At 38.4% G+C, this 21,338-nt stretch overlaps 1 protein-coding gene across 1 annotated transcript in view; it reads right to left on the bottom strand.

The window, feature by feature from the left end:
• USH2A (usherin) overlaps positions 1–21,338 on the bottom strand; it is a 584,211-nt gene that overhangs the window by 180,911 nt on the left and 381,962 nt on the right. The window contains exons 40-43 of the mRNA XM_070728574.1: positions 21,185–21,335; positions 20,879–21,021; positions 11,902–12,530; positions 819–1,153 (exon numbers count right to left, since the gene is read on the bottom strand). Of these exons, the coding sequence (XP_070584675.1) occupies positions 819–1,153; positions 11,902–12,530; positions 20,879–21,021; positions 21,185–21,335 (1,258 nt within the window). The remainder of the gene's footprint in view (positions 1–818; positions 1,154–11,901; positions 12,531–20,878; positions 21,022–21,184; positions 21,336–21,338) is intronic.

Here is a 21,338-nt window from a genome sequence, read left to right as displayed (position 1 = left end):
AATTTCTCCTGGCATCCCATTCTGCCAAAATAGTTACTCCAGTTCATTATTTGTTTAACAATGTTACAAGCTGACTTCCCTCCGTGAATTCAAAATACCTTACATGGGATCCCCCTTTCTTTTATCCTATTTTATCTTTATACTCTAGGAGCAGTGTAGGGTTGAGAATAAATGCTGGGCCAAAAGTGAGGTTTAATAACTAAAAAAGAATATGAATCAATATCTTCTTATTTATAATGCAATTTGTTAATCCCTATGCCATACTAAGAGATCACGAAGAAGGGAAAATTTGTTAGTACAAGTTAATATTACGTTAATCCTCTAACAAATATGCAGTAAATGCATATATTGCAGTATACATCTGATTTTATAGGAAACCCCAGAAGGGATTCCTAATAATTAGTCTTTAGTAATTTGCTGGTTATGTATTAAGCAAAACTAATTAAGAATTCCTTCTTGCATCTGAATAATTTTAGGTTGATAATAGAATTGTCCAACCCATTTTAAGTGTGATTCCTGGCTTCAGAAGTAGAGGCCATTCTGACAGATCCCATTCTTTGAAGCATAAATTGGATGAAAATGGAGTATACATTCTTATTATTTGGAGTGGAAAAATAGTAAATGGCTCTATTCTTCTTTTTATAAAGACAGTATGAATTTTAAAAGGAAGGTTGAAAAAGTGATTTAAAATTCATAAAGTAGTTATGGGGGGAGAGGGCTTGAGCTACATACCTTTAAAATTTGTGTTAAATGTCTATAAGATTTTAATATATTTCACCAGAATACACATTTTTTGTGAACTCTGTTCTTTCCATTACCTTATGTGATATCCATTGGGTTTAGATGGTGGTTGCCAATACACAGTAATTACTGACTCATTAATTGGGGTCACAGTCACAGAACTGATACTTTGGGGAAATGTTGGAAGTGTAACTATATATGTTGGTAGACTCTTGGTGCACCCTCCAATGAAATCTCCACCTCCAGTACAAGCTTCTATGGTGACTGAGTAATTTGTGAAAGGGATCAAGTTTGTTACTACATGGCTCATTGAAGTTGTCAAATTGTTAGTTATAGTGATTCGAGGGATTGGCATGTGGATCTCATAGCTCAATATTTCTCCATTTAAAATAGAAGGAGACTCCCAGGAAACCTAAAACAATAAGAAAAAGTTTAGAATTAAAGATTAAGAATTTTACAAGGTTTAAAAAATAGTTCTAACAACGTCATGCTATTTGGAAGGACAATTTAACTTTCAGGTTTTATACAAGCAAATATGAATCTGATATTCATAAATGTTTATCATGGGATCTCAGATTATATATGGTCCATAACCTGATGGTCCAATAGAACAAAATATTTATACCTCAGGTTTGAACTGTGGCATTCCTGAACTTGATTGTTTACTTATTGACATTTTATTTTCCAACTAGGTTACATCAGTCCATGGGAATATGGGTTTTGCTGCCTGTTTATACACAGTATAATATGCCAGTTTAAAATCCATGACCCCTGATGATGTTACATAGTTTAGAAATGAAATGTATGTAAGCAAACAACCAAGAGCATCATGGAGTCTACGTAGCCTAATGTGATTTGTCATAAAAATTATAAAAATCATGATAATCATATCTTTATATTAAGTTCATGCAGATACCAAATTATATATAAAAAAATCAGGGTAGCATACACATTTTAAAAAATCTTAAGAACATACAACAAATACAGAAAAATTTGTATGTAGGGAAAAATACACAAACAAGAAAATTCTACCATCAAGAGTTGAGCAAGGTAACAAATCATCTCTAGCCCATTTGAAAAGCTTAGTTTGAAAATATTTTCGAAAGGGGTCATATGAACTTTCAGGGAATGATATTTCAAAGGGCAAGACCTGTAGAAAAATGGTATTCCAGATGAGGCCTAGGAGATTCTATGCAATGGCATTGTTTAATCAACAGGATCCAGAGCACGGACAATCTGTCAGATCTTATTGAAGAAGCAGAAAGAATTAGAGAATGGCAATTCCATGAATAATCAGCACTTGAAATCTACCATATTAAGGGCTTTATAGATAATAAACAGCACCTTGAATTGCATCCAAAAAGTATCTAGTAACCATTGCAACTTGCAATGAAGAGCTGTCAAGATAGGTGTTCTAAGATGTTAGAACACCTATAGATGTTAAATAAGAAAAGGGAGAATGTTAAACCCTAATCTAGTCTTGTAATTAATTGGGGTAGGAGTCAATCTCTCTCACACACATACCCACCCATCAACCAACAATGACTGGAACTCGCCATGGACAAAGGAGAAGAAACACTGTGAAACAGTGCTACTAACTAATCCCCCAAGTCAGTCAGTAACCAAGGAATCAAGGAGGATTAGGAGGGCTGTACTACTTAATCTTACTAAAGGTGATCAATGAATGTAAACAAGTGAGAGGCCGGCCACTTAAGGTGGACCGACATTTGCCTTGGGGCTGGATGCACTTGGCCACCGCTGCCGGACGCATTAAAATGAGTGATTGTGTAATAGCACATGAGGAGGCCTTACACTTGGCGCTAGGCATGTTGGGGGGCCAAGGGGTGGGGCAGAGAGCCCCCATGTAAAAGCAACGAGCTCTTCGCTCTCCGCCCTTTCTAATTTTGGATTCATCAGCCCCCGTTGCAGGCACCCACCCACCCTCCCTGTGGGTGACGTCTGGTCACCTTCAGGGGCCAAGTAGGAATTTTTGGTGGCTGCACCGCAGTTTAGGTTAGGTTCTGCCGGCGGGTCTCAACCGCCCGTAATTACAGGGTAATTAGTCCAGAAAGACATACCACACGATAGAAGAAAAACCCAAAAGTCTTTATCAGCAGAAAAACAGAAACAGCTCCCTTTTTAAATGTCAAAGGGATTTTCTGGTACACACAAGGCACAGGTTAAATGCAATCCAAATTCTCACGCAATAACTGGGAAATTGAGTCCAATTCTAAAGTACAGAAAGTCCACACACAATCTTGAACAGCAAAAACCACGATCTTAATGAAACTATGAATCAGATAAACTGCCATGAGGCTAAAACAGCAGGCTGCTCTTTTATCTGTAGCACTAATTACAGAAGCCCCACTCAAACACAGGTGGCCTCATTTTCTCTTGTAATAATCCTTCAGTTGTTGTCTCCTATGCATCACTCTATGCATGCGTGGATGTGTCATAAATTCTTGTTCAAAATCCAGAGATGATAAGGATGATTGATCTCTTCCTGGGCTGTCTGCCAAACTCCCCTCTTCCAAGTCACCCACACCTTCTTCTTCTTCTTCCAAGGAAACTTCACTACCTGACTCTGCCGGCAATAAAACAGGCATATGATATGTTGATGTTTCCCCTGCATCCACCTCCACATTCCTTGGGGCAGGAGCTGGGCCAGAGCCAACTTCAACAGGTTATGGCCATTTTTTCATCTACTCCACACTGGGCCAGGGAATGGGAGAGGTTAGGGTTGCTCATGAGGATAAAGTTAATTGGCTCGAATTCCCTTGGTCACTGGGCTGATGGTATGGCTAGTAGCAACTGTGTGGTCTCCGTTAGGGAACCTTTTGGAAAGTGATGGGCTGCCCATCACCAAAAGCTCAGGGCAGAATCCATCTGAGTGTTGGGGAGGGGGTGCCCTGGGGGCTCACTCGCTGCAAGCCCACAAGCGGGGGTGAGCCTTCCCATATGCCTTGGGCATGGCAGAGGACAAAGGAAGGTCAAGGCCAAGGTCAAGGACAAGCTTCCCTTGCTTGGCAAGTAGCTTTCACCCGTAGTTGTCCAAAGATGTTTGGAACGGAAGTTCCACCCCATTGGCTTCCTCTGCAGGTCCAGATTTAAATAAATAAAGTGACCCATAAAACCCAGCTCTGTGATCCATGTGCTTATGCCGCATCCGATGCAATGTTATCTCAGTGCTACGTGTTGGCTGGAAACACAAGTGAAAATATTCAATCTAATATGGCTCTGGCTGTTGCTATCAGAAAATATAGTCAAATCTTTTCCATTTCAAAATACTTTTGGATTTTCTTCTTATAACATCATTCTTCAGTGGTATTAAAACCTAATTATGACTGTCCAAGTGTCATTTTTAATCAATCTAGGTGGCAAGCTGTTCACCTGCAAAGCATGCCATTTATGAGTATTTTTATATCAGTCCAAATTTGGAAAAGATAAAAAACAGGTTTGTCCATACATTTGATAAAGTATTGCACACAAGTATTGACTGAGTTCTTTAAGTTCTATAAGTTCTTTATACTGGATAGCTTTAATGTATCCTTTTCAGATCAAGCATCCTATTCTGAATTATATATGTCTTGGATTATCAGACATAGAAAATACACAATAAAAATCTCCCCTCAAAAGTAATCATTCAGTCATAGATATTTACCCACAACTTGGATATGACTTCAAGCTAGTCTTGATATATCCAAATTGGTAGACCATTTGCAACAATAGATAAATGGTCAAAGCAATGGAAACTGCAGTTTAATGTTTCCAAATGTAAAATAATGCACTTGGGAAAAAGGAATCCTCAATCTGAGAATTGTATTGGCAGTTCTGTGTTAGCAAAAAAATCAGAAGAAAAGGATTTAGGGGTAGTGATTTCTGACAGTCTCAAAATGGGTGATCAGTGCAGTCAGGCGGTATGGAAAGCAAGTAGGATGCTTGGCTACATAGCTAGAGGTATAACAAGCAGGAAGAGGGAGATTATGATCTCGCTATATAGAGTGCTGGTGAGACCACATTTGGAATACTGTGTTCACTTCTAGAAACCTCACCTACAAAAAGATATTGACAAAATTGAACGGGTCCAAAGACGGGCTACAAGAATGGTGGAAGGTCTTAAGCATAAAACGTATCAGGAAAGACTTAATGAACTCAATCTGTATAGTCTGGAGGACAGAAGGAAAAGGGAGGACATGATCGAAATATTTAAATATGTTAAAGGGTTACATAAGGTCCAGGAGGGAAGTGTTTTTAATAGGAAAGTGAACACAAGAACAAGGGGACACAATCTGAAGTTAGTTGGGGAAAAGATCAAAAACAACATGAGAAAGTATTATTTTACTGAAAGAGTAGTGGATCCTTGGAACAAACTTCCAGCAGACGTGGTAGATAAATCCACAGTAACTGAATTTAAACATGCCTGGGATAAACATCCATCCATCCTAAAATAAAATACAGGAAACCGTATAAGGGCAGACTAGATGGACCATGAGGTCTTTTTCTGCCGTCAGACTTCTATGTTTTTATGTTTCTATATCTAAGATATTTTTTTCAGTCTCTTAGGGTAATGAGTGGCTACCTTCAATATTTTTGGGGGGTGGGGTGTTGCTTTTTAATCTCATCCTCATGGGCTTTGGCTATATATTTTGGATGTCAGGTCCTATTATTTTAGCAGGTATGATAATGATTGGCTAAGGTTCTGCGTGATCCACCACTTTTCAATTTTTCTTCACTTAGCGTGAAAGTTATATTTATGATGTATGAAAAGTCTTTAACATTTTTTCTATTAAGCCACTAAGACTTTTTTCTATTAAGCCACCTGTTTCATTCAATTCCTATAGGAGTCATTTAAAGCAAAGTTTAATTAATCAGGCTGCTTGAATTTCTTGCAGCCATTTCACGTTTCTAGGGCAGATGCCCAAGATCTGATTAAGTAGCTGTTTCATTTCTATCAAAGAACAAGTGCTTACAAGCCAGGAGAACTAGTTATGGAATTGGCACAAAAACTATTTCATTTTAATGTGGAGAAAGCTACTGTGACTTCATTGAAAAGGTAAGAAAAAGTGACTAGCCTTTACTGTACAAATCCAATAAAACAAAATATTTGCAGAGTTACTTGTAGAATCATCCTTCTGGACCACTCTCAGATTGATAGTAGACACAACACAATGGATTCCACTCCTTCTCTATGGCTACTGTAATCCTGCTCTTCTATTAGACCTACAATTCAACACTGTAGCATGAACTGATGCCCCTAGGCCTAAAAGGATTTCTACTTAACCAAGGGAATGTCTCAATTTCTCTCTCCCTTGCAATTTTAGTGTCCCTACTATACTGAAGACATTCTCCACCATTAAAGAAGCTTTCATCCCACTATCTAAATATCAAAGCTCCTTAGGTTTTCTATTACAGAATAGGAAGGGACAGCTCTACTTCCCATTGAACAATAACCTTAGAAAAACTTTTTAATGAACATAATCAAAGCCTTTCAATTCAAGGAAAATAACTCTAATGAAAGAAAGCATAGTGTTAACAATTCTATAGGACCAAGTATATATTACAATTGTCCAATCTTTTTTAGAGTCAAGAACATTGATATTTTCAACAATAAACTATAATATACTGTAGCTCTGTCTTTGTGAACTGTCTCTCAAAAATAATTTCTTATCAGAATAATCCTGCAGTTCTGGGACATGTTACCAATATTTCACCAGACATACTAAGATATGGGAAATTCTAAAAATTGAAAAAAGAAGGTGGCAATTGTTATAAGCCTCTCTATGTTACCTTCACATTGTAGGTTGGTGAGATATTTACAAAAGCACAATAGGTGCAAGGTTTCAGCTCTTTCCGAACTATCAAAAGCTCAGTCTCAACCAAAGGAAACTGTAGTCTAGAGATACAACTGAATTTGACACAGCATTGGATCATTCATATTGATGTTATGACTACATAAAAACCAAAACTATGTTACTCTTTATCTCAAATCCTATTCCAGTTCAAATAAGGATTTGTATCCAAAGTTTAGAGACTGATTGCTTTGACAATCACAAACTTCTATTAATTGATGTCCTTTCTTTATAAAAGAATAATCTTTCCAACTCTTCTTACAAGAATAGGAGGTTATTTTAAATATTTATTGACCTGTCCCTCAAGCAAGTGCTTATTTATCTTTTGCCTATAAGACCTCTTATTGATGATATTAACATGACAAGCATGAGGCATAAGAGAACTGACCCATTTATTTTAGCCTCTAAGCAGAACTAGAAAGATATAAAGCTTTTGCAGTTCTGTAGAATAGAGCTCTGTAAATTATTTGCATTCTTCTCTATAGCTTTTCTACAGAGCTTCTGTTAAAACTGAAGCCATTTTCTAACTTAAATGTTAAGGGATACATGGGATCTTATTCTCTGTACTATTAACAAGTTTATAAGCAGGTAAAAGAGGATATTTTCCTTATAGTTTCAACCTGCATATATCCAGCTATGCATTGCGGTCTCTCCCTTTACTTTCCATTTCATTATGTAGACTTTATTTCTGTTGACCTATTAGACCAGAGCTGTCAAATATGTGACCCATGGGCTGGACACGTCATGAACTGGATGTGACCACACGCAGTTTAGTGAAGGGGAAAAAAGTCCCGATACATCATGTGATACTGCCATGGTAACACGAGTTTGACACCCCTGTATTAGACCAGTGAGGTCCCACAGAGTCGGTCTCCTTAGGGTCCCGTCGACCAAACAATGTCAGCTGATCTGACCTAGGGGAAGAGCCTTCTCTGTGGGGGCCCAGCCCTCTGGAATCAGCTCCCCCCGAGAGATTCGCACTGTCCCCACCCTCCTTGCTTTCTGAAAGAGTTTAAAAACTCATCTTTGCCACCAGGCCTGGGGTTATTAGATTTTCCCCCTGACCAATGAATGTTTCTTAGTATGATTGTTGAATGAATTGTTAATGGAAGTTTTTTTTAAAAAAAATAGAATTTTAAGGATTGTTTTTATGCATATTAATTGGATTGTTTACTACTGTCTCTTTTATATTCTGTGAGACGCACGAATCCTTGGAGGGGGGCGGCATACAAATCCAATTAAACTTGAAACTTGAAAACAGATATACTGTTCGCTTGGACAAGAACAAAACTGAGACTGCTAACTGTGAAAGAGGAGCACTCTGTATTTTAGGTAACTTTAATAAATAAAGCAAAACTACTGCAAATTGTCTTCTAAATCAACCACTATTTCTCCCTTACTCAAGAGGGAAGATTATGTATAGGGGAAAAAAACCACATGTTTTTACATGGTTTAATTTTGGCCTTAGATTCTGTTGAATAAAATTGAAACTTTCTTATATAACTATGGAAGCTTTTCAGTGAGGATGAAATTCTAGGGCAACTAATCAGTTTATTTTGTAGGGAGGTATTTTCTAAAAATAAGTTTCACATTGGTACAAGGTGTTTGAATATCATGGGTAGAAAATACAAGCTAATTTTGAACAAATTGTCAAATGGGAAACTATTAACAATAATTACAATATTTTTAAAAAATGCCTCTGTTGTCCAGACTGTGAAATCAAAAAATGACTATCAGTAGCAGTAGTAGCAGCAGTAGTAGTAGCACTCACAGTGATTTACAGCCTCTCTAAGCGGTTTACAGAGTATAAGCATATTGCTCCCAAAAGTCTGTGTCCTCATTTTACTGACCTTGGAAGGATGGAAAGCTACGTCAACTTTGAGCCTACTGAGATTCAATTTGCCAAATTGCTGACAGCTGATGATCAGCAGAAGTAGCTTGCAGTACCGGACTCTAAGCACTGTACCACCAAGGCTCAACCAACCTATGTGATAGATTACGATCCAAAACTTTCAGTGAATAGGTCTTCCTTCTCCAAGAGACTAATTTGGAGTGATAAATTCAGCTATGTCTCACTTAGTGTGATAATCCCACAAAGTGGGGTTATTATTTGAATTTGCACTATTGAAAGTACAAATTTGTACACAAGAATGTGATATTTCTATGGAAATGTGGCAATTGTTTCTATCTTGATTGAAATAGGCAATGAAAATGTTTAACCACAAATATTTTTATATACACTTATGAAATATTGAGTGAAGTCCTCCATCCATAGAGTTAAGATGCTTAGTTTCAATTTTGCATCACTGGTACATCTTTGTGGTTACAAAGATCTGGTGAAACTATACTTTAAAAAAAAAAAATCCCCCTGCATTTCTACTGTAGATTCAGGCATTCTAACATCTCATCATTTTTTAGTGATGCTAAGACCATACTCATGACTTGAATTATATCAAATTTCTTCCTGTAATGTAATAATGAGATTCTTCATTTCTGAGCTTGTACTATTTTCCTCTGACAGAACCTTTCTTTTCTCCATTTTAGACATATGAAGATTAGCAGCATCTAAAATCTCAACTGCAACTGAACATGTACAAGCCTCAACTGTGCAATTAACTGAATTTTGTGTTGCATTAAACACGACTTGGTATCAATTTATAATTCACACTAAACTGAATACTGAATTATTCAAACACTCATTAATCATGATATAACTGTACAAAGCTGTTGCCACTCTGTACATCTGGTGAGCACTTTTCCTCTGCAACAGAAATGGTGACAGGACAGTGATATGTGTTGCATCTTGTTGCTGCCTCTTTAATGTTTTCTTAATTTAAACACATGTTTTTCTAAGCACCTGGCTACTAAGCAATCCCAAGAAAAGCTGTGCATACTCCAGGTCAAATGCCACAAACCAATAACCAAATATCAACTGATCCATCCAGTGACAGAGAAAATATTCTATACAGTAATACCTTGTCTTATGAACCTAATTGGTTCCAGGGGGAGGTTCGTAAGATGAAAAGTTCATAAGACGAAACATTGTTTCCCATAGGAAACAATGTAAAATCAATTAATCCGTGCAATGAAAAAAACCCCACAAAAAAAACCCGCCACCCGGCTGTCACCTTTTGAAACAGCCGGGGGGCTTCTCAGCGTCCTCCTGAACATAGAAACATAGAAGTCTGACGGCAGAAAAAGACCTCATGGTCCATCTAGTCTGCCCTTATACTATTTTCTGTATTTTATCTTAGGATGGATATATGTTTATCCCAGGCATGTTTAAATTCAGTTACTGTGGATTTATCTACCACATCTGCTGGACGTTTGTTCCAAGGATCTACTACTCTTTCAGAAAAATAATATTTTCTCAGGTTGAACCTGAACGCCAAACCCGAACTTCCGGGTTCGGCATTCGGGAGGCCGCCGAGAAGCCTCCCTGCTGTTTTAAAAGGTGACAGCCGTGCGGCGGGGCTTCCCAGCGGCCTCCCGAACCTGAACTTTTGCCGAACTTCTGGGTTCGGCGTTCGGGAGGCCGCCGAGAAGCCCCGCTGCCCGACTGTCGTCTTTTGAAACAGCTGGGGGGCTTCTCGGCGGCCTCCCGAATGCCGAACCTGGAAGTTTGGGTCTGGCGTTCAGGTTCAGGAGGATGCTGAGAAGCCCTCCGGCTGTTTCAAAAAGCGACAGCCAGGCGGCGGGGCTTCTCAGCGGCAGCGGGTTCGTAAGAAGGAAAAAGTTTGTAAGAAGAGGCAAAAAATTTCTGAACCCCGGGTTCGTATCTCGGTTTGTTCGTAAGGCGAGGGGTTCGTATCATGAAGTACCACTGTATATGAATCATAATGAATTATGACATAATGGTTGAACATAATATTTACCATTGCAGCATAAATTTAGTTAATCTTTTTTAGAATTAAGAAGATGTTTCAGGACATTTCTCATTTAAAACTATTATTGCTTGCTAATATGTCAAACTACATTTTTTTTAAAAAATGATTCAGTTCATATTCTCCAGTGCTTTCTGAGCACTCTCTCTCTCTCTCTCTCTCTCTGTGTGTGTGTGTGTGAGATACACACATTTCTACTGACACAGAGAATAAATCTCCTAAAACAACAACAATTTTAGCAGTAACAGAGTCAATGTTCTAGTGGATAATCTCTATCCTTACGCAAACGGTCCTTTGTTTTGTGCTCCAGTGAGCAAGCTACTGTACCAATGTTTCTTGGCACTAGTACAAGACTGAATCCATGGAAGCATGTGTATATTTACACAAAAGAGACTTCTAAGCTACAAAAATCCCTCTTGTTTAGTTACACTAATTTCCCCTGAATGAAGTTTGTATGTAAGCCAAAACAATAGTAGTTATCCTGTCCTCTAGAGTTCATTCCCAAATGAAAGATATGAATAATTGAAAATTTCCGAGGCAGTCCTCCAAAACTGTTTTCTTAATGTATTGATTTATCAGAGATGAAAACAAAGCCATATTTAGCATCTATATACTTTCTTGGTTTAAATTAAATACTCCCACAGTATTATTTAAAATATTTCATATGAAAAAGAAGCTTGAAGCACAATACGATACAAATATCTAAGATACTATCAAATACATTAAAATGGTAAAAATAGAGAAACAGACTTAATTTACTACATTGGGGGTTAAATTGTAACAATTAAAACAACAGGAAAGTAATTGGTTGAGTTTAAGCAGACCTTAGTGTACAACAAGGAAGCTGATGAAGGAAAGTTACAATAGGATAAGGTGACCAGACATCCTGCTTTTGGTGGGAGAGTCCCGCTTTTTAATAATTTGTGCCGCATCCTGCGGCGTTTCAAAAATGTCCAATTCTCTCTCTCCTCTCTCTCTCACACACACAAACACTCATGGCTACAAAAAGATTCTCTTCCCTCCTGCCCCTTCCAAGAGTCTCCAACTTTGCAGCTGCCACTGCTCCTCGCCTCTCCTACCCCGGGAGTGGGGCCAGGCGCTGTTTCTCCCCACCTGATGGTTGCAACCAGCGGTGCCTGATCCGCCCCTCCCAAGACTGGCTTCTCCATCGCAGCACCCACTTGCAGAGCTGCAACTCCCACATGAACTACTGATAGGTACACTTTTAAAAGATCAGACTTAATCTTTACTCTGAAGAAAAGGCAATATTCTCAGCCTTTCTTTTGCCAGCTTCTTTCCTCTACCCAATTTGGTGTCATTCAATTCCGTTTTCAGAGAGTCATCCTTAAAATAGACAAGCATAATTCTGAACCCCTTTTAAAAATCATTCTAATGATTGGGAAGAATAAAAGTACATCTAAACATACCTGGGCAGTATATGGATCTAATGCTTGCACCTTAGGAGACTGGATGTTTTCAGGTTTTGAGGGCCTGGTGATGACTTCTACCCAAGAACTGCTATTAATGCCACCTTGAAAAGTGCTTGCCAATATTCTGTATTCATATTTTTTCCAAGGCCTAAGACCACTACTTTGGTCTAGATAACTCTTGGAACAATTGGAAGGGAAAGAGACAACTGTGGACACTTGTTCTGTTCCCTTCATTCTCCTCTCTATTGTGAAGTTTTCAACTGGTCCATTTGGGTGAAGAGGAGATTGCCATGACACGAGCACAGATGTTGGTGTAGCTGAATATAATTCTGGAGCAGGGATGTCTTCAGGTGCATCTGGAAGGGTTTGTATAGGTAGGCTTTCAGAGGAAAGAGAGCACCCTTTGGAAGTACATCCTTCTACTTGAAATCGGTAAACTGTATATGGCTGCAAGAAAGATGCAACATAGTTTGATCTAGCTCCTGGAATAGTAGCGTGCAGCTGGTTGTTTTGATAGATGTTGTAGTGGGTGACAAGGCCATTCAGCCTTGAAGGAGGCTTCCAGGAAATGGCTGTTTCTCTGGATTTCACTTCCAAGATTAGTGGTGGGTCAATAGGTCCTGGTTCTACAACAGATGAAGGGTTGCAGGGTGGGGGAGGGGAGAGACAAGGTCATAGTTCCTAATGTGCAGCCATATAATGCAAAAAAAAAGAAACTTTTTCACTGGAAAATACCTTTGTTCCTTGAAGACAATATAAGAAATGGAAAGAAGACACCCACAAGTTCCCTTTACTGCAATAGGGAACAGAGATTATGTAACTATTTATTCTTTGAAACCTATCATTTAGTTCTCAGGTGAATTGAGAATCCCATTGGTCTCATTTTATAATAACACTGTAATATAATACAATTTGTTCAGTTTGGGCTTAATATGATGGGTGAACCCATCCGTTATGATTTAACAGTATATAAACCAGCCCCATGGCTAATCCTGGCTTAACTCAACCATTATAGTCAGTGATTCTACAGAGTATTAACTTAGCCCACCTTTACAATGATTTAGAGGAATACATTATGGATTCTGCTAGTGGAATGTATTCTTTAGGGGCTCTGCTCAGAATACTGTCACTGGCAGAAAGCAATTCTGATTTTCCATTGTAACCCCCAACTTCCATGACCAGATTTTAGACAAATTTGGAGAACTGAAGGTACAAAGGTACAAGTGAGTGAATGTCAACTCCTCTCCCATTTACTCAGTGAAATACATCTGGTAAATCAAAAGTCGTCCCATGGGTGAGAGAACTCGTCCAACAATTAGACGTTTTTGCTGAATACAGGCCCGTTTTAATTAAGAATCGATATAGTATAGATCCTCCCATAATTAAAACAAGACACAAAATCAGAAACTCCAGTGTCCAATTTTGGTATGCTACTATAACATGAACTACAATGGAAAAATAGTGTCAGAGAAGAACTATTTGTGTTAGAGTTCATAAAGGGCTAGTATAAATAAAACAACAAAGCCGCACCGAGTCTATGGAGAGGGGCGGCATACAAATCTAATAAATAATAATAATAATAAAAAAATAATAACTTTCCTAGGTGAAAGTTTGGTACAATGCAACAGAAAACTTCCCAGACCTTTTAACATTAATACAATCTTACTCTACCATTTCTGATATCAAAAGCATCTTTCTTCTATCCATTGTTCTATGCAAAACTAGGGTAAAATATATGAAAGAACTTCTCTTAAGAGACTTCCCCTTGAGCTCCCCAATTATATTAGAAGATCAGCCAAACTCTTGAGAGAAGATAATGAGCAGAGGGAAGAAGTGAATGGGAAAAACAACTTGCCTGCTATATCCACTCCATGGACAAATGGACATCTGAATTAATTAGTGAATTTTAAAGAATTAATTCATGATTTTAAGAAAAAAATATGAAACTGGGCAAGAATCATTTTTTAAAACTTTTGCTGCTATTCTCTCTTAATTACTTTCAGCACACCATTGTAACAAGCCTGCATGTTTCAAAGCCCAGCAAAGCTATTCCTATGCTTCTTGTTACATATGCAATATTTATGCTTGCTTCTGTTTATCATTCTAATCCATTTTTTGCAATTTATCTACTCCCTGTTAATATTGTAGGTGATTTTTTGCTGTGACTGTGACAGAAGCTGCCGATTTAGCTCTTTCACCTACTGATAAATAAACAATGCACAGATCTGACCTTTAGGTTAACAGGTTTTATGCTTGCTCCACTCAGCACTCTAACAGATTCAATTATCATAAAGGTTCAGGAGCTTCCATGAATACTGAAAAAGATGAACCATATGCCTGCATAGGTGTCGTGGAACAGGAAATACTCAGCAACTGCCCCCCCCTCGAGAAATCCCTTAATTGTAAATAATTTCACCATGCGACACAGTCAAGTCACCTTGAATGCAAAAACCTCTCAGCCTGTGGAGGCAAAACGTTATTTAAGCTTTAGTGGGCTGCGTTAAATTCTGCAATTTGAAGGGCTGTTAAGTTTTTCAATTGAAATTTCATTTAAAATGCAGGTGCTTTTTATTATATTGAGGCTTTACTGCTCTCTAGGTACAAGCAAGAACATGGTGCAAAAACACAAACCTGGCTCAATCACTGATCAGTAACAGCTGTAATTCCAGAACATTTTAGCATCCTTATAAACTTTCTTTTGAAATCTATAAATCGTTGCAAGGGATCGAGAATGCAATGCCCAGCTATTTTGCCCACAGCATTTTTGGTGTTTGTGACATTTTATGTTAACACTATATTTTATTGAAAATATTTTGAAAATATATTCTTGAGTACTGTAACAATTTAAAAGAGTTTTCAAGGCTTTTTTTTGTGTTGTTTCATAGACTGCCAGGCAGTTGCTCAATTTAGCGAACTGGTAGCGGCTGCAGCTGGAGGCTCCTCTCACCTGCCTGGGACACTTCTGTGCATGCGGCCGTGAGAGCTATTGTGGGGCTGCCCAGATTCGCCCACGTTTCTGCAACACTCCGTGGCCTGCACTAGCTGCCGATCAGTTCCCGGTCACAATTCAAAGTATTGGTAATGACCTTTAAAGCCCTACATGGCATTGGATCAGAATACCTCCGGAACCGCCTACTACCGCACGAATCCCAGCGGCCGATAAGGTCCCACAGAGTTGGCCTTCTCCGGGTCCCATCGACTAAACAATGTCGTTTGGCGGGCCCCAAGGGAAGAGCCTTCTCTGTGGCGGCCCCAGCCCTCTGGAATCAACTCCCCCCAGAGATTAGAACTGCCCCCACCCTCCTTGTCTTTTGCAAGTTACTTAAGACCCACCTGTATCGCCAGGCATGGGGCAACTGAGGCACCTCCCCCAGGCTTTTACATTTTATGTATGGTATGTGTGTGTTGTATGGTTTTTAAATGATGGGGTTTTTAAGGTTTTTTTTAATATTAGATTTGTTTCCATTGTAACATTGTTATTATTATTGTTGTGAGCCACCCCGAGTCTTCGGAGAGGGGCGGCATACAAATCTAATAAATAATAATAATAATAATAATAATAATAATAATAATTATTATTATTATTATTATGTGGAGAAGCATTGCAGACCTGCATGAGCACACATGCATGAATGGACCTAGTAGCAACGGTATTTACAAGCCACTACTGGCGCCAAGGACCTTGAGTTACATTTGATTACAGCTGATTGAAAGAAGGGAATAAGTAAGCTAGTCATGAAGCATAATATCAATATCTCCTCCCCCTGATAAATCAATTGCATATCTTGCTTATAACAGCAATTACCCTTCTTTAAATTTTTGTGAAATTGCTGTGAAGACAGATTTTAGGTGAGTGGTTGTATGAATTGCAAAATTATATATTAGAAAGTGGTTAAAATATACAAGTGATATTCAAAATTATTCCAGAAAGTTTGAGAAAGTATTTGGATCTTCAAATTTGTATTAGGATGACATTTCTTTTTCACTTCCATAGTTCCAAATATGATAACTAGATTTAAATAGTTTTGATTTTTTTTTAAGAGAAAACTTCTTTTTAAAATTTAAGGTGCAGAATAATAATAATATGATTCTTGGAAAGTCAACTTAAAGCAATCCAGCTTTTAAGATTACTTTTCTACAGGGCTGGCAACAACTTACTAATTAGGCATCTATCTGGACAATTGGACTGCGGTTATCTGCAGGAAGAAAATCATCAAGCAGTTTGTTTTCTCTTATGATAAGTAAGATAAAGCTTTCATCCCTACTCCTAGCATTATAGGTATAACATTTGGCATAATGAGATGAACTTGTATTACAAACCCCTGCTGAGTTTAGACATAGCCCTTTTAACATTATCTGCTATAATTTATGAGAACAGAGGCTTAACTTAATTTTCTACTTTGCTTTGCTCCCCCCAAAAAAACATTAAAAAGGAAAGGATATAATTTTTACATTCATTTGCTACTGCTCTCTTTTTAAAATGGCAACACTTAAAAAAAGATAACTTAATTTAAACATGTCACACCTTTGACCTAGGAATTATTTTCATACATGAAAGAGTAATGGGATGATACACTTATAACAGCAGATGCAGAAAAGGCAACAGCTCCTGACTGTTGTGTACAAAGTTGACAATGGTGAACAAGAGACCCAGCCTGGGAACTCTGCCTCAAACACCTTTGCGCAAAAAGTTAAAGAATAGCAAAATGGAGGAGTGTGCGTGTTATATTAGGAGCCACAGTGGCGCAGTGTGTAGAGTGAAGTGCTGCAGGCCACTAAAGCTGACTGCTAGATCTGTAGGTCAGCGGTTCAAATCTCATAACCGGCTCAAGGTTGACTCAGCCTTCCATCCTTCTGAGGTGGGTAAAATGAGGACCCGGATTGTGGGTGCAATACGCTGGCTCTGTTTAAAAAGTGCTATTGCTAACATGTTGTAAGCCGCCCTGAGTCTAAGGAGAAGGGCGGCATAAAAATTGAATAAATAAATATATTTTAGGTATAGGCTGATTCTTCAAATAGACTACTTCAGAGGCCTCAAACTCACGGTCTATGGGTCTGATGTGTCATATGTTGACAACTCCTACCCCCATTTTAGTGAAGGGGAAAAGAGTTGCAATATGTCACAAAATGATGTGTCGTCGCGGGTTTCACACCCCTGAACTACTTCAAAGAATCAGGTCTAACAAGACCAGCTTTCTTCAAGTTATGTCTGGGAACTTTCCCATTTATAGGACTCACCTGAGTGATTTTGCTGCTGGAATAGCCCTCTGTGAGAACCTGAGAGCTGTATATCTTAAATTAAACCCAGAAGGCCTCAATTTCTACTCTTGCCTGGAACAGGAGAAGTGAACTATCCTTTTTGGTTGCCAGTAAAGATCCTAACTATATGTTACTCAAACTATTGTATCTTTTTGATTGTTTGTAACTGTCATTTGGGAAAAATGTGCATCACGGGGCAACCATTTATAAACCAAGGTATCTCAATTGATCTAACTTACAGAATCTGTCCAAAATCTTGAACCTATGAGTTTCACAGAATTTGGCAAAATTGTGGTTGCTTCAGTGCTGCCACCCTCCCATATCATCCACAGTCACTTGGCTTTTATTTATTTATTTATTTTATTTTATTATTTATTTATTTATTGGATTTGTATGCCGCCCCTCTCCGCAGACTCGGGGCGGCTAACAACAGCAATAAAACAGTATATAACAAAATCCAATACTAAAAACAGTTAAAAATCCATTATATAAAACCCAAGCATACGTACAGACATACCATGCATAAAATTGTAAAGGCCTAGGGGGAAGTGTATCTCAGTTCCCCCATGCCTGACGGCAGAGATGGGTTTTAAGCAGCTTTTGAAAGGCAAGGAGGGTGGGAGCAATTCTAATCTCTGGGGGAAGTTGGTTCCAGAGGGCCGGGGCCACCACAGAGAAGGCTCTTACTCTGGGTCTCGCCAAGTGACATTGTTTGGTTGACGGGACCCGGAGAAGACCCACTCTGTGGGACCTAACTGGTCGCTGGGATTCGTGCAGCAGAAGGCGGTCCCTGAGGTAATCTGGTCTGGTGCCATATTTCCAGTGCTCTGTGACAGCTTCCTATAAGAAAAGTCAATGGGGAAGCTGGCAGGAAGTTGGAAGTCACTCTCACACACCCCTCCCACTGGCCATTCAGTTTCACTGTTTAGGTAAAGAAATAGCTCATAAATGATGACCTAAAACAGTTGATAGTTACTGGCTTTTTAGGCAAACCTTTTTTCCCTTGGGTGCCAAAAGAGTGTGTGTGCATGCTATTGTACATGCACGAATGCCCACACCTATAATTCAATGCCCGGAGAGGGGGAAAACAGCTCCCCTCCCCCGGAGGCCCTCGGGAGGCTGGAAACAGCCTGTTTCCAACTTCTGGTGGGCATAGTAGACTCACATTTCACCCTCCCCAAGCTTCAAAGGCTTTCCTGGAGCTAGGGGAGGGTAAAAATGCCCTCCCCCACCCTACTGGAGGCTCTCTGAAAGCCAAAAACACCTTCCCAGAGCCTCTGTGTGAGTCACAAATCAGCTGACTGGCACACACATGCATGTTGGAGCTGAGCTAGGGCAACAGCTCACATGCCAGCAGATATGGCTCCGTGTTCTACCTGTGGCACCATGCCATAGGTTTGCTATCACTGACCTAAAAGGTCATGGGCTGCCTAATGTTCTATGACAGTAGATGGTACACTATTGTACTGATTTCAAACTATCTGTTACTGAACTCTAGTTTGAATATCCAGGACGAACAACACTCTAAATTGATTTTGTTAGATGAATAGATACTTTGGCAGTCTGTCTCTGTCTGTGAAAGACACCATCAGCTAGCATGATCCTGCTTGGATGACTGGGTCACCACAATTATGTAGAACACAACTATTAACTGTAATTGGAGTAGTTTGCTAATATAATAAAAAGCTCTGAATATGGAAAAAAAAAAAGGCACGCACCCGGTAGCAGCAATCACTTTTTAAAGTAAAAATTCATGGGTGAAATGACATGAAAAAGATGGTTATAAAACTTTAATGGAATGATAAAAGGCAAAAGTCAGCCTCTCAGCTGAATTCTTAAAATCTCAATATATCACAATCGGGTCCTTAACTGTAAAATCAATGTGGAATAGAACGTGTTGTCAATGCAGTTGTCATTGAATGGGAGCCTGCAAGAGTCTGACAGTGACACAACCTCGCCTGCCAGGGCTGAAAATGAAATAATAAACTCCTGTTACTTATTAGGAATTGTTTATAGAGCCAACTACAGCAGGTGAGGAGTGGAAGGGGAGGGGCATATCTCTTAATGCCTTTGATTGATTCCTCAGGCTATTTCATTATAACATTAATACTGGAAGGTAGTTTCATTTTGCCAAATGAAATTATCCTTTATGGGAGGCTATTTTGCTTGTCTGCTTCAAAAGTTCATACTCTATTTAAGAAAAGGAGGTATAAAATTATCATTAATCTTTTCTAATCATCTGACTAGAGACAAGTGTTTATTTACTTACTAGCACAGAATTATCTGCTGATGGCCAGGCACGATGAGAATCATAGAATTTCTTGATATATGCAGTGGGCAACAGAAATAGATTATTGCATTTTGAAGGTAATGAAAGTTGTATACTTTTCAGAGGTCAGGCAGAACATATCTGTAAGGGACTGGTGTTTAGTGAACTTTCCAGTGCAGAATCATAAATTTAGTTAAATTTTGCAACCAATAGAGTATAAAATGAGTTCCAGACAATTTCCACTTTTACAATTTAAAAAAAACTTTAAAAAATCTAACAATAAGATTTAATATTTAAGAATCCATCTAAGTATGGATTTTGAAATAATTCTGGATTGTTTTTAAAGAGAAATATAACAAGCTGTCATTTTTCTATTTATGGTAAAAAAAAAGAAGTCTACTTGTCTTTTAGTGACGAAGACATTAAAAACCCAACGTAGGGTTGGAAGGTGTGAATGACAAGACACACTACAAACAAAGGCAGAGTGTCTTTACTGATGGAAATGCTTTTCTGTGCACAATATCCATTGTATTTATTATGTTTTTTAAATGCCCCACAAATTATGTTCCTGAATTCCATCATGATGTGTGTTTAAACTGGGGCTAACTATCCCAGTTGGCCTTATCCTGGTGCTAATGGAGCCATTTATAATTGTTTGTCTGTAAGTCAAAGAGTCAGTTTGGGACTGCTGTTTCTAAGACAGCTGTGTTAAGTGACAGAATCTGATTTTCGGTGGATGGAGGTTGGGATAATGGTATTATTTAAGATCTAGAAAGGGATAACTGGATTCAACCTTGAATAATTTGAATCTTCCCTCGATAACCCCACATCCCATCCCCATCTAACCTTAGTAATTTTAATTTTTACACATTCAGCTAAAATCAGCAACAACTCTGGAATAAATTGAGGAGCATACAAAGAGGCTTCAGGTGGACTCATTAGGGATCATACATATATTACAACCACAATATAAATCTATCATTGCTATCTAGCTCTCAAGTGGTGAGCTGCTCTTGGAGTGAAGTTTGTGAAATAGAGTCATTTGTATGGTACAAATCGCATGCTGAAGAACAAATAAACTAATGGGAATGAGGCTAACTGGGTTTATAAACTTTTTAGGATTGCAGCAAAAAGTTATGATATCCTTCCAGGATGTGCATTATTTATCAATTGGTCTAAGGTTTTTCTCCCACTCTTCCAATGCATAGATAAATTAAAATGTTTTAAATAGGAGCCAGAGGATAGGCTCTTTTAATATTTATATCACCTGTAATGAGAATGCTTTTTTAAAAAAAGAGGGTTTTGACCAGAATCCACGTACAACTTTACATAGTCGAAAAGCTTAATAATAGCTTCAGTAATCATAATAAATGCTATGACCATTACATTGACTTTTACATTGTTAATCCTGCAAAAGTGCACCATGTACTTTTTCAAGCTACTTACTATCCTCTTCTGTAGTTATCAGAGTCCAGTTGCTCCATGTATCACCATATTCATTGCAGGCAATAACTCTCAACTCATAATTTGTATATGGCTGCAGGTTCTTCAGTATATGATGTAAATAAATTGTTGGTTTAGAAAACAACCTAAAACAAAAAAATAAAATAAAAATAAATACATATCTATTTTAAGATTTGAAATATAAGATCACAAGGGAATACTGCATGGACAGAAGTGCTGCATTTGAGAGAAACAATCTCTTATCAGTTTGTATCACTTCAGAATACAGCAGAGTATTTACCTACTTACTCTGTATTATTTTCTGGGCAGTTCTTAAGTCTTATTTGGAGTCTGTATCTGGGTAAGCCTGGAGCATTGTTGCGAACTGGTGTAGACCAGAAAACCTGAAGACTGGTTGGAGTAGCAGATGAAAGCCTAGGAGGCAACATGCCATCTGGAGCTG

This window comes from Erythrolamprus reginae, chromosome 1, assembly GCF_031021105.1.
Source record: "Erythrolamprus reginae isolate rEryReg1 chromosome 1, rEryReg1.hap1, whole genome shotgun sequence".
NCBI classification, from domain to species: domain Eukaryota; kingdom Metazoa; phylum Chordata; class Lepidosauria; order Squamata; family Dipsadidae; genus Erythrolamprus; species Erythrolamprus reginae.
This window is presented reverse-complemented; position numbering and strand designations above follow the sequence as displayed.